Source organism: Columba livia, chromosome 12, assembly GCF_036013475.1.
Source record: "Columba livia isolate bColLiv1 breed racing homer chromosome 12, bColLiv1.pat.W.v2, whole genome shotgun sequence".
Classification (NCBI taxonomy): Eukaryota; Metazoa; Chordata; class Aves; order Columbiformes; family Columbidae; genus Columba; species Columba livia.
The window spans coordinates 6,464,598-6,478,077 of record NC_088613.1 but is presented as its reverse complement, the minus strand read 5'-3'; the positions used below and the strand labels follow the sequence as shown (position 1 = coordinate 6,478,077).

The 13,480-nt window shown below is 40.6% G+C and overlaps 1 protein-coding gene across 32 annotated transcripts in view; it reads right to left on the bottom strand.

Annotated features, from left to right (window-relative positions):
* MAP7D3 (MAP7 domain containing 3) overlaps positions 1–13,480 on the bottom strand; it is a 44,203-nt gene that overhangs the window by 16,265 nt on the left and 14,458 nt on the right. For 12 of the 32 annotated variants that reach the window (XM_065077556.1, XM_065077560.1, XM_065077565.1 and 9 more), the window contains exons 3-7: positions 13,049–13,129; positions 11,488–11,651; positions 8,503–8,617; positions 6,761–6,793; positions 1,601–1,702 (exon numbers count right to left, since the gene is read on the bottom strand). In XM_065077556.1, the coding sequence (XP_064933628.1) occupies positions 1,601–1,702; positions 6,761–6,793; positions 8,503–8,617; positions 11,488–11,651; positions 13,049–13,129 (495 nt within the window). Of the gene's footprint in view, positions 1–1,600; positions 1,703–2,671; positions 2,913–6,760; positions 6,794–8,502; positions 8,618–11,487; positions 11,652–13,048; positions 13,130–13,480 lie in introns of those variants that run through there. The other 20 variants (XM_065077569.1, XM_065077577.1, XM_065077561.1 and 17 more) reach the window with 4 other exon arrangements.

Sequence of the window (13,480 nt, the reverse complement as noted above, 5' to 3'; positions counted from 1 at the left end):
ACAAGTAGAAGTGAGAAACAAAGTGCTCAGCTCAGAATTAACAAAGAACGCATCTCGTTAAATACTCCACTGATCCAGGGAGAAGCGTCTTACTCTCAGTTTCACATTCTGCTCCTCCACCTTCCCAAACTGGTTAACTCTGTGACTGTCATGTTTGAATTTAGCCATCATTTACCAAACAGCTGTTTCTTTTTGAGCGACAGATCAAGAGCACAGCACAGCTCCAGCTTGCTGGGGTGAATCTAAACCAGTCAGTCGACCTCTGTATCATTGGAGTCCTGTTCAAATTCCTTGTATTTCAGGCCACCTGAGAATTTTTCCTCCAAAGCGAACAAGGATTCACGAATGATTTCAAAGTACAACACTAAATTTGAAAGCAACCCCAATTAGTTGATAATTAATGGCTTCCTTTGTTAGAGGCTTAATTCGTACCTTCCAGCCCTGTTTCCAACTCATACCCAGAGCTGAACCCTGCAGACACGTTCTATATAAATATCATTTTAAATCACAAGCAGCCTCCAGTGACTCAGAGCCCCTGCAGCTATGCCAGGATGGATATAGTCACCGATCCCCCTAGCAGGCACACAGCATACGACTTTTTCTGCTGCATCACCTTCCAACATGAACCAGCAAAATCACTGTTAGCCGTGTCCATCTTAGGGATTCTTCCAGCACAGCTCATTTGATTAAAGGCTGTAGATTGACAGAACACTACAGTGTAGAACTATCTGAACTTGTTTTCATATTAAGCGGCTCTGAGCTTATTAATGCTTTCCATCATTTTCAGAAAAAATACAACATTCGGCATATAGCAAGCTCCTATGGAACACTGGGAAGATTCCCCACAACAACATCCTGGGCTAAAATGAGCTGATGGGTGCTCATGCAAATATTTTTGCCATGATTTACAGAATGATCGTGAGGTAACGTTCTATAAAGTCTGTTTCACATGTCCTCTCCATGAGTAATTTACATGTATTGGGATGGGGCAGCGAGGAGGAGGCAAAGACTCACACACACCCCACCCAAAATACACCCACAGATTTGAAGAATTTTACATGCACCTTTCTCTACTTGGTTAAGGCAGAATTCTAATATTAAAAAGAAAGTGTGTGTCTGTAGAGTACAGGACTAGCACAACCAAAAGATGCCAAAGCTACATTGATTTTTCCTTCCCACAGTCAATCAAATGACTGAAGCTGTCTAAAAGAACAAGGCAAACTTTATTTTTGTACTATTTTTATTTTGCTGAAATTTTAGGGTGTGATTTAAGGCATGCATACTCATAAAGATGATGTGAAATGATTTCTGAATCATCATTTGCCAAGATTCAACTTTAGTAAAACAATTACGGAAATAAAATTCAAGAAAAACCAGCAATCTTTACCGTTCCTCTTCTCCTCTAACAGAGATCACACCAACTGGGTCAAAGCCCTGAACAGTCCAGCTGGATTAACAAATCGCATGAAATGCATTTGAGATCAAAATATGAAGTGAGTTACAGAGCAAGGGAGGAAGAGGAGTATCACTCCACCTCCCGTCTCCTCCCATATAACAGCTGAGCAACACACCTGCTCCCAGCGGACACACAAACACTTACTTCGATCAGAAGCATTTAAAAGCGCTGCAGATGACGACAACCGTTTATTCATGGCAGGTTCTGCCTGTTTGAGGTTTGCTGTGGAGGTAGACCGCTTGCTGGCTGTGTAAAGAAGCCATTTAGGATTTTAGAATTCACCATCACACCCCAGGAAGAACCTTTCACATGTGGCTGTGAGCTCACTTTGGAAGTGTTGCATCCTGAAAGCTCTCTCCAGTTCTGCTTAATGAGAAACAGAGAGATTGTTTTTTCCCATTTGAACAGACTTGATACAATTAGCACTGGTTGGAATGTGCACAGAAACATGTATTTCATTTTAGCAGAGTGATGCCAAGATTTTAGGCATGTGTGCGCAAACAGGTGATTTTTAAACCCTGCGCTCCTGATGTGTAAAGACAAAAGCTGCTGAGGGTTGTGTGTTGTTACCAGACTGGCAAGACAGAGAAAGTAACAACAAAACCTAAATAAGAACAATTTCTTTCTTTGTTCCTTCCACAATAGGGGTGTCAAAACAGTTCTTCAATCACTAGTTAACAAAAACAACACAAATGCTTTTGGAGGGCTAAAAGCAAGTCTCGAGGAAAGGGAAGAAAACAACCCGGTTTCAAATTACTTCCCAAAGGTTGCTTTGACTATTTTAGAAATTTCAGATTTCCTCATGTTTCCTATTAGTTTTCCAACTCCTCTGAAAAAAAATGCCACAAGAAGCATTATTTGTTGTGTGTACGTATATACACAGGCCTATGTATAAAAATCACATCTTAAGTGGCAAAATTGCAAGTTTACAACCAGCCAGATAAATACTCGTTTTTTAATTTCAAATAAGGTACTTTCAGGATGAACACCACTCCAGAGTGCGAAAGCCTTGGAAAAGCATGTACCTGTTGCTATGGAAACTCAATAAGCAAAAAACAGTAATGCACACAAAGTAGTGCGGACTAACATAATAAACACAAGAAATTCTATCCATCAAACACAGGTAATCAATTTTGCTGGCATAGTGGACAGCAAAGATGATTAATGTGAAGTCATTAGTGAATAAGTGGCACAGCAAAAAGCAGCACTACTCACCACAGAGGCAGCATCTTTTCCCTTTGGCCAGCATGCTATAGCAGCTCGTCATAGCAAGAGCCAAGACATAAGGATTCCTATGGACAGCCCTGCATCTGACTTTTGACAGATGGACCCAACCCAGGCTTCCTGAGCCAGGGGCCTCCCACAAAACCAGATTTTGGAGCAGAAGGTATTGAATCTAGTTAAAAAAATGAAGATCTGAGCTTAGTAGACACTTTCCCAACATAACCAAAAAAGCCCAAGCAAACAAAACATTCATATTTTATGAATGAAGCCTGACTACTGGGGTAACTAAAACAGCCTTGAGAGGTTTTATATACAAAAGTCAGGAAACTCATAATTCATGTATTTGGGTGTTTTCAAAGGCAAAGACTACCCTCTAGTGTCCGCTCTTGAAAAGAAAGCCTGGCTGCTGCCGGAGCTCAAGCGCGCGCCTCAAAGGCTTTCAAACATCGTGGAAATGCTTCATACCAACTTCTCTTGGTTCAAATTAGCACTTTCACAAAATTTGAGATTTGTTCTGTCACCTAAGACTCAGAGGGCAGAAAATTAAATCGTGCCTTGAGGAAAACTACACTGAGCAAAGCGATTTTACAAGTTCTGGAGGTGGGCTGTGCTGTTTAGTAAAGAAACAAGTGATGTAACTTCTACTTGGAGACTCAACAGAAAAAAATGACAGTCTACATATGACAAAAAACCAATATCAGTTCCTATTTTACAGGGAAACGGCAGTGCTGAGGCGTGAGCTAATATCTAACTGATGCCTTGACTAAAATATCTAATTGGTAAATGGCATTCATACGGGTATTCAAATTTTCTTTTTCCAGAAAATTTTAAGGTCTTAAGAAGTCAGTGGTGTTTTGATCAATACATTTGCAAGTACACCATCAGACAGCCTCAACTTTTTCCCTACCTCAATCACAAGACAGATTCTGCAAACCTGAAAGCTTTGAACAATTCACTAGGGAAAAAGCTTTACCAGACAGACAGGATACCCTTGAGTAAGGTAGTCTGGTTACATAGGCAAATTACCCTGGTATTTTTGGGGAAAAGTTAAATTACTTACATCAAGGGATTCTAAATGGAAGAAGCACACAGCATAGTAGCACTCAATATCAATCGTCTGCATTGTTTTTAATGGAAGGGGGAAGACAAACTAAAGCAGCAAAGCCAAATACAGCATACGGCTGCCAGGCAGCGAGGCTGGCAATGGGAGCTGGGAAACACGGTATCCTAAGAAAATAATCATTAAAGAGCAGCTCTCAACCCAGCTTCTGAGTTTCACTGCGAGAGGGAGCTGGAGCACTGCCTATCTAAAATTAGGCTAAATAAAATAAGATTATCTGTCTCTTAGTTCCTTCCAAAAATTTCTACTAGGACAAGGAAGCTCTTTATTTAGAAAGGAGAGACTGGCAGCCCAGTTCTACTCTAATAGCACGTGTCTCCGCTACAGATGCACCTGAACATCTTATTTTGCTTCACAGTCATCACTAAACCTCCCTCATTTCCAAGGACTGTGTTATCGAGGATGCTTTATCACCCGGCCGTGCCATTTCTCCGCGCAGACCCAGCCCCGCACTGCCAGCAATGCCATTCGTGTCACATTTGACTTGGGGGCTTGTATTAATTTTTAAATTCACAGAATCACAGAATCGACTGGGTTGGAAAAGACCTCAGAGATCATCGAGTCCAACCCTTGGTCCAACTCTAGTCCGTTTACTAGATCATGGCACTAAGTGCCATGTCCAATCTCAGTTTAAAAACCTCCAGGGACGGCGAGTCCAGCACCTCCCTGGGCAGCCATTCCAATGCCTGACCGCTCTCTCTGTAAAGAATTTCTTTCTAATATCCAGCCTAAATTTCCCCTGGTAGAGTTTAAGCCCATGCCCCCTTGTCCTGTTGCTGACTGCCTGGGAGAAGAGACCAATCCCACCTGGCTATAACTTCCCTTCAGGTAGTTCTAGAGAGTGCTGAGCTCAGCTCTAAGCCTCCTCCAGGCCATTAGCAGGGAATTTGGTGCAGTCTCAATGAATCCCATTCTGTACATGATATAGAATGGCTGACGGTTGGTGAAATGTTGTCTTGGTTTTTTTTTTCACTTGCCAGAGCACACTACCTCACCCACAAATGCTGCTTTACCAGTTGATGTTCATAAATATTACTGTGGACACAGCCAGTTCATGCAAGATCATGTCTAGCTCCGTATTTTTTTCGCACAGCAATATAATAGAAAAAAAAAGCCTTTAGTCCTAAGATAATGCAAAGAATATTTGAAATTTGTTCCCCTAACGGTTTTCATTTAAGAAACAGAACCTTTAATCCCAAATCTGCCACAGCATCCGATGGTGGAAAACAATATTTTACTGAAGCTTGCTCTAGACATGCTGTTAGAGAAGGCGCAGTTCTCAGCCACAATGATGTCATGTAGCAGAGGGCAGATGGAGATCGCACAGAGAAAAGAAGCTAAGAATGATCCTGAAATGGGAATAAATAGGTGAAGTGTGAATTCAACCCTGATTCCACTATCCAGCCCAGGTAAGACATCGTAGGTTTGAAACCCCAACATAAAATGAAACAAATTCAAAACAGTGTGGATGCACAAGTATCTTAGTTGAACACTGCATTATATATTTATCTCCACAGTCACTTTTTTCAAAATTAGTGCCAAGTTATCCAAATTGATCTACTGCAGCCAAACAAATCTGCTCCTCCTTATAATGTACAAGGTACAACTTAAGTGCCCGTTTTTACATCAGGAGCATATTTGTTGGAAGAAACTTTGATGTGCTTCAGCAGCACTGAAGATCCCCCACGATCAAAGGACAGACAAGACTCCTTCCCTCACAGAAATGAGGAAAGCACAAAGGATATTATTTTGTTATAAAGTTTAGCTTTCAATTAGATAAGGTAGAAAAGAATGGAGGAGGAAAAAAATAGTGCCTTCTTAAACATGTAAAGCAAATGTGATTTCCTAGTTTCATGGTTAAATGGCATTTGGCAATGTGGAACACAGTAATTGGATTTATATATGTATCCAAGAAACACATGTTAAACAGGTAAACCAATCCAGTCAAACTGGCTAATTTTGAAGAAAATTAGGGATTCATGCTGTGCAGAGAAGGGGAAGAGAGAAGTTAAATAAAACACACATGGTTCTGCTGTGTTGCCAGAATAAGCCACAGTAGTTAAATCATACTCGGTCAGACTTCGATTGCATTTTCAACTCTCATATTGTTAGTGTTATGAGACAGCTGTATTGAATTAGTAATGCCCTGAGCATGCACAGATTTTCAGAATGCAGATTTAGCTGGGTCTCAGCTGAGAGCTATCATCTTAAACTAGCTACAAGGAATAGTTTTGCTTATTAAACATATAGCCTTGGCAAATGTGTCAGTGATCCAAAGCATTTCTATGAATGGCTCAGTTTGCGCACTGACAAGTGCTAGAAATCCGATGAAAACACATTTAATATATAAAATTGTGTTCAGGTAATTGGACAGATCTGATTTTGCAAAACCCTTCATGGAAAAAGTATGAACCCACACAAAAGACCCATTCCCTTTCACAGAGTTTCAGCAAAATATAGTTTGATTTTGCAAATGTTACTTCAACTGCTGGTAAAGCAAAGCAGAAAGAAAACAAACCAAGCCCTACCATGTACTTTTTGCAAATTAGGAAACAATGAAAGAGTTTGAAACTGCCCTTAAAAAAAACAACGAACCAAACAAAAAACCTCTTAGACTACTGAACTAATTTATATTCAAATACACACCACCAAGAATTCATCTTCTCCTCCCCCGTACTGCATCCGGACATCTTTGCAAACCCAAATGCACATATCCTTTCCCTGAAAATTCCCTTGGGATGCCATGACTTAAGCTGAAGTTTAATTAGCTGGGAGGGATAGATAAAACATAGGGGACTGCTTTCTACTTAGGGATCACATTTGTTGCACAGCTGGCCAAGATCCAGGAAAAGATCGCTCAGAAGATGATTTTCCTTAGTTTCAGAGAAACAAGAACTCAAGTTTAAAAGGTTAGTAGTGAGTGTAAAACAACAGAAAAAGAACATTTCAGAAATCAATACCACCAGTTCCACCTTCATCTGCAGTCTGTTGTTCTGTAGAAGAAGAAGGTTTGTAAGCTAAGTCACAAGGTCAAATAGCAAACAATGCAAGTTCACCAAAAAATGGAGATGCTGGATATCATAATGATAATTTATAACAAAGCACTTTCAAACATGTTATAAATAAAACACTTAAAAGTCAATGCTCAAGCTGACAGAAGAAGACACTACTAAAACACACTCAATATTAATTCTACCAATTCAGAAGATAGGTTGAATGGAAGCAATTTTGTTTTATTTTATTCCTAGACAATAATCAATATGAAGTTTCTTATTGGCAGGGTCTTCCAGTTAGGTAGTGAATGAAAGGATCCCCTCCACTGCAATCCTGATTTGCTGGTCTGATTTCAGAATGTTTACAAGCAGAAGCAGTTAATTGTGTGAAATAGTAAACAGTCTGAGCGTTAAAATGCATCTAGAATAAAATCACAGAATCACATCAGTTGGAAGAGACCCTCAGGATCATCGAGTCCAACCATAACCCAACTCTGGCACTAAACCATATCCATAAGAATCTCATCTAAAGGTCTTTTAAACCCCTCCAGGGATGGTGACTCCACCACTGCCCTGGGCAGCCTGTTCCAATGCCTGACAACCCTTTCGGGGAAGAATTTTTTCCTAATACCCAATCCAAACCTCTCCTGGCACAACTTGAGGCCATTTCCTCTTGTTCTATCACTTGCTACTTGGGAGAAGAGACCAAGCCCCTCCATGCTACAACCTCCTTTCAGGCAGTTGTAGACAGCGATAAGGTCTCCCCTCAGCATCTTCTTCTCCAGGCTGAACAGCCCCAGTTCCCTCAACTGCTCCTCATCACACTTGTGTTCTAGACCCCATACCAGCTCTGTCACCTGCTATACACTCTCTCTAGTATTTCAGTGTCCTTCTTATGATGAGGGGCCCAAAACTGAACACAGTGTTCAATGTGAGGCCTCACCAGCGCCAAGTACAGTGGCACAATCACTTCTGTAGTCCTGCTGGCCACACTATTCCTGATACAAGCCAGGACGCTGTTGGTCTTTTTGGCCACCTGGGCACACTGCTGGCTCATGTTCAGCCGGCTGTCACCAACACACCCAGATCCCTCTCTGACAGGCACTTTCCAGCCACTCTTCCCCGAGCCTGTAGCGCTGCCCGGGGTTGTTGTGACCCAAGTGCAGGACCCAGCACTTGGTCTTGTTCAAGTTCATACAATTGGCCTCAGCCCAATGAAAACCTGTTCTCTGAGGAGCTCGGACACTGTCCACTTCATCTCCTTACCCATTACAGGTCATTCAAATATCCAGTTAGCATTCTGTAACTCTAAGCATGTGTTTGAAACATGTTAGACAGAATACTACAGCACAACTGGGTCTTTTCATTCTGTTTATCGTCAGTCTTAGCACACCATTACATGTACTGCATCTGAAGAACTCGGAATTATTTTCACATTACAATTACCCTTATCTGATGGCTGGGGGATGGCAATGCAATGCTGTCAGGTGTTGTATTTCCATGTGGCTCTTCCCAAAGTCAAAAATAGCTCTGAGCAGCGTTTCACGGCAAGTACGGATATTAATCTTTCCCTGAGAGCTAACCGTAGCTCCTGTTGTAAGATCCAAGATAGGAAAGGATGCCCAGGTCCCTGTGAACAGCGCTGTACCTGCCAGTGTTCAGACATAATATTCTGTGATTTTAGCCATGCTAGAAAAGGTGCTACTTACCTGTTTTGCTCTCTGAATCTGGAGTTACAGACCCTCCCCATGACCATCTCTTCTGTCGTGTTTCCAGTCGCTGATTCCGTTCCAAGGTACGATTCATAACTGCTTCGTATCGCTCCTATCATCAAACAACACCTCTATGAAGCTGTATAGCTATAAAGCACATCTATGCCAGAAGACAAAATACAGATTTTTTTTCCCCAATATAATTTAAAATGTTTTACCTACACTGCCTGATAACAAGCATTTTTACAAAAACTATCATGCAAAGCATGTTAAGGGCAATTAATGGTTTCAGAACACTGCAGACATGATTAGGTTGAGCTAAAGCACAGATAATCTATTCTACTCTTTACTTAAAATAGCCACCAAACAGATTTCCTGTTCAGTAAACAGCACTACTTATTTTCTAAATAGAGATGAACCCCAAACTGAGCAAAAAATAATTGCTTACCCTTAAAACTACTTATATGCTGAAGTTATTTCTAAAAAGTGCTAAAAATTCTCCACTATAAAATACCAAGTATAAGGTTACTTGTATTTTCAGAGAACTATATGAACACTGACCCAAGTCTTAACAGATACTGGCATTAATGGAGATAATGATGAAACCAGAAATAACAAGAAATGAAGGCAAAAAAGACCTATCAACTCCAGATCCTGACTTCTGACAGGACAAGGAGGACCGAAAGCAGCTGCTTCTTCCATCTCAAAGATTAGTAACTGTTAATGGGGGAACTTGAGCTCCTGTGCATAAAAATGAGCTGTAACCACACTAGACTGCTTCTTCTCCATAATCAGCCAGGTTTCCACGTGTCAACAACAGATTTCTCTTCTGGAATAGTCATATCCCCAGCGATCTTTCGAAGCAGTATTTACTGCTGATACATTGCAGTAAGATGCCAAGGGGACTCATTATCCAAACATTTCTCCCTCTTGAGGACACAAGACTTTCACCTTCTTTCAACATCATTTCACAACACAAACTAAGAAAGCCGCAGTGTGTAACAGACAAAGTATACTTGGAAGAAAGGGAGGAAGGATTCTGTTCATTAAAAAAAGATGAAAGTTTTTGTTTGAAATACAAAGCTTAGCTTCCCCTCTGTCAAAGAAACCTGAACGAGACTTTACCTAAGGTGCCAAAGTACCCAGACGTTATGTAATCTGCAGATGGTATTTCCATGGAGGTATCTGCAGTGCGGTAATTCTTCAAAGTCATAGTAAAGACATAGGTTTCACTTTACAAACAACAGAAAATCAGTTATCAACTCAAGACATCGATATAATACGTTGCACAGCTGTACAGAATAATTGAGTAACTGTGAGTAGACCAGTGGCTCATCCTTAGCCGTAGCTTCAAGACTCTGAGGCAGAGAATAATTTCTTTTTCCATAGTATTTGCTATTGTGCTGCTTCTTTTACTTTATCTAAGGAAGGTGATTAACTAAATGAGACTTGGCTGAAATATCAAACAAGAACGCTGAAGACTGTGTTTTTATGCACTTCTTTCTACTAAATTTACAAGTGTAGGTGGTATCTTGCTGGCAAATCTTGCCCAAAAATAGCTTAGGTTATTTAGAAGTGATTATTTTCTAATTTCAGAGTACAGAAGTCAAGATTCATGTTCACTTTCTGGTTGAAAGCAAGGTTTACAGGTCAAGTGCACACTATTTTCCCAACTGCTGGATTCTTCAGGTATAACTCTCTATGTACACAGTCGTCTTCCTCCAGGGACCAATTAAAAGACGAGGTTAACACCAATCAAACACTCATTGGCTAATTCTTGTCTTCCTTGATTATTCATCCCAGTGGCTGCTTAAAACATATCAACCATCCTCAAAATTACGTGAATAAATGTACTATAGGCTTAGGAGCAACACTTCTTGAAGCATAAAGGATGCTTTTTGCTTAAAGTAGTTGCTTAAAGAGATGATGCTGCACTGGACTGCAGTCAAGGCCCACCCAGACATTTCTGCTTTTTCTTCAGCAATGTAAACTATTCCATGAAGTTCAAAGGGATTATCAATCTGAACACACCCAGAAGCCAATTACAGATGACCAAACACCAGTGTGGAATACTGTCAGCCAAAAAGGGTAAAAAAAAGATGGCTAGAACAACATAACGATGGCTGGACCCCAGGGGAACAGCCAGCCAGGCTTACAGGCTCTTCACCAATGACCCACAGCAAGTTCTTAAAACTAGCTTACAAAAACACATGTGCATGTCATGTTTTTACTGCTGACGCCCTGGAAAAGAACCCTTTCAGAACTTGCATCACATTTAATACACACTAGCAGATCTACTCTTCAAAGGGGATGACGTAATTTCATGTATTTATTTCTACTCTCAGCTTCTATCAATCTTGCAACAAACTCCACAACTCACATACTGCTCTGCTGGTCCACAAGCAGTCAAGGCAAAGGCAAAGAGTCAAGTAAGAACAGTCAACACACAGCTCAAAGCAGTAAATAGCAACTACACAGATAACATTATCAGCTGCACAACATATAGTAACAAATGGTAATTTAGAAGAACTGAAAGAACTGAAAGGCCACAGTCGGGCTCCCAGGAACCAAGACACAGAATTAAGAAAAGTCTGAGCTCTGTCATCCGCGCAGCTTCACAAACAGAATCTACAAAGATCACTGAAAGGAATCAAAAAATCTAGGAATATGGCACGAATTGGTTGCTCATGTGAAAAATAACCAGTGGCCAAACAGCAGCCACAGCTCCTGAAGTCCTGAGTGCCTCAGCTATAGCTAAAGCTACGCCTGGGACGGTGATGGAGGACCTGTGTCTATATAGCCCACTGTACAGATATGGAAAATGTTTTTATGTTCTAATACATTCACCACTTCCGTAACTTTCTATTTCACTGCAGAGCATGGTAATGTAGGAAAACAACATCAGGGTTGGGGATTGGACTAGATGATCTTTTGAGGTCCCTTCCAATCCCAAACATACTGTGATACTTTGACATGTAGTACCTTTTCTTCCTCTATTTTTTGTTTTCTCTTTTCTTCTACTGCCGCCCTCCGTTGTTCTTCTTTCTGCTTCTGTTCTTTTAGCTTTCTTTGCCTTTCTTCTAACTGCTTTTCATACTGGAGTTTTGCTTTTCTCTCCTTTTCAAGGATTTGCGTCTCTTTGGCAGCTGTAAAATTTTAAGAAAAAATAAAATCAAACTTAACTATACATTGATATTACAACACAACTTACAGGCAAAAGACTACCAAGCAAAATTATCACCACTCAAAGCTAAAACATACAGCAAGATTAGATCGCAGTGCTGGATAACACTGTGTGTGACGACTGAGGTGTCTAATTCTGTCCCCAGGCTGGGCAGGAATTGGAACCTTTCCTGACTTCACTGTCAGGACAGGCATGTCAGGATATGCATAAACCTCATTCTAAGCATATACTTTTCTTGGCATAATAATAGTGAAGTCTTTATAAGTAAGTTGTAAGTTGAGCATCAAAGAGCAGAATTTTCTATGTTGTGATTTTCATTTTTTTAAGAACAAGATACGATCAAAAGATTTAAAGCACTGAGTGACAAGACGGGAAAACCCCACTGTTACTGCATCCAAGTTCAAAATAGTTAAGTCACCAACCTCCACAACCTCCACCTAGGAAAAGCTGGGTGCAGTTCAACAGGGAACTTCAAGTCCTGTGACTAAAAGCCACTGGATACACAGTGGAAGTGTTTTCTGTGGCAGCGAACCAAGAGACCCGGTAGTTACACCAACAATGCACAGGCAGGATCTACATCTAAGGCCCCCAAAATACTTCTGAATTTATATACGCCCTAGTGCTATCCTCTCTCCATGTTAGGATAACACAATCATTCCTGTTGATTTGTGTCTTTGTTTTTATGTTAAGAAACAAACATAAACAAACATACAGGTCATAGAGACAACACCCTCACAACTGGGAGACCAAGAGCCAGGAGTGCAGGGCCCACCGTGACCATCTCATGCTGCACAGACACGCCAATTCCCCTCACAAACAGCATAAAGCTGGGCAAGCGTTTTATGCTCTTCTTTAGGTCTCAGATTCTTTGCTAAGATAAAGCGTATATTGCTGACGCTTCAGTCCAGGAGTCATTTCAGCATGCTAGGAAACAATGGGAGCAGTGTTAAAGACAATCAAGCCATTCAACTACCTACATCATTTTTGGTTTTCTCTGAATCAGTGTTCCCCAAACCTCAGTCTTCAGGGCTATAAGGAAGCAGTTCTAAGCTAAAAGTTATCATTTCAGAAGGCTTTCAATAAGAAATTGGCTAAATTCGCTTGGTGGTCACTAACAAATAGAAGCTCAGAAGTGACATACAGTTTCAAGAAGCTAAAATTCTCTGGAATGTTTCCTCTCAAATCTAATACTTCTGCATTCAGGTTCACAGATGGTCACTGATGCAAGACCAAGAGCAGACCTTGTTTCTTGTCCCTAGCCAAGATGAAAAAAGTGACTGAACAAGGAGTAAGAGAGTAAGTTACTCCTTTATCACAAGCATTTTAGGAAATAGTATTTTAAATGAAACATGAAAATACCATGTTGCTTTTCCCGCTCTTCTCTGCGTTCCCTGGCCAGTCTTTGTCTTTCTTCTGTTCTTAGAGTGGAACCATCTATCACTGCCAAAAGAAAAATTGAAGACATGTAGTAGTCAGTTATTTTGAAGATTTAAATTTAAACAATAAAGATTTAAAGTCTTTATCACCAAAAGGATTATGGAACTTCCTGACATACACATACCACCTGCAGTCTATACGGAGATTAAAGATGTCATCTGCAAACTTCACAGGAAGCCAAATACCCTCCTTTTTCCCCTTTTCATTTCCTCACAACAACCAATCCACTGCTTTTAATAGGTGCAGCAGAAAGCAGACACAAGATTAAGAGGTCAAATGTGTACAGTCTAAAGAAAACCTGAGCTGAAGCCAGATGTGTAAGAACATACCCCTATTCCAAATTCAGCTCTGATC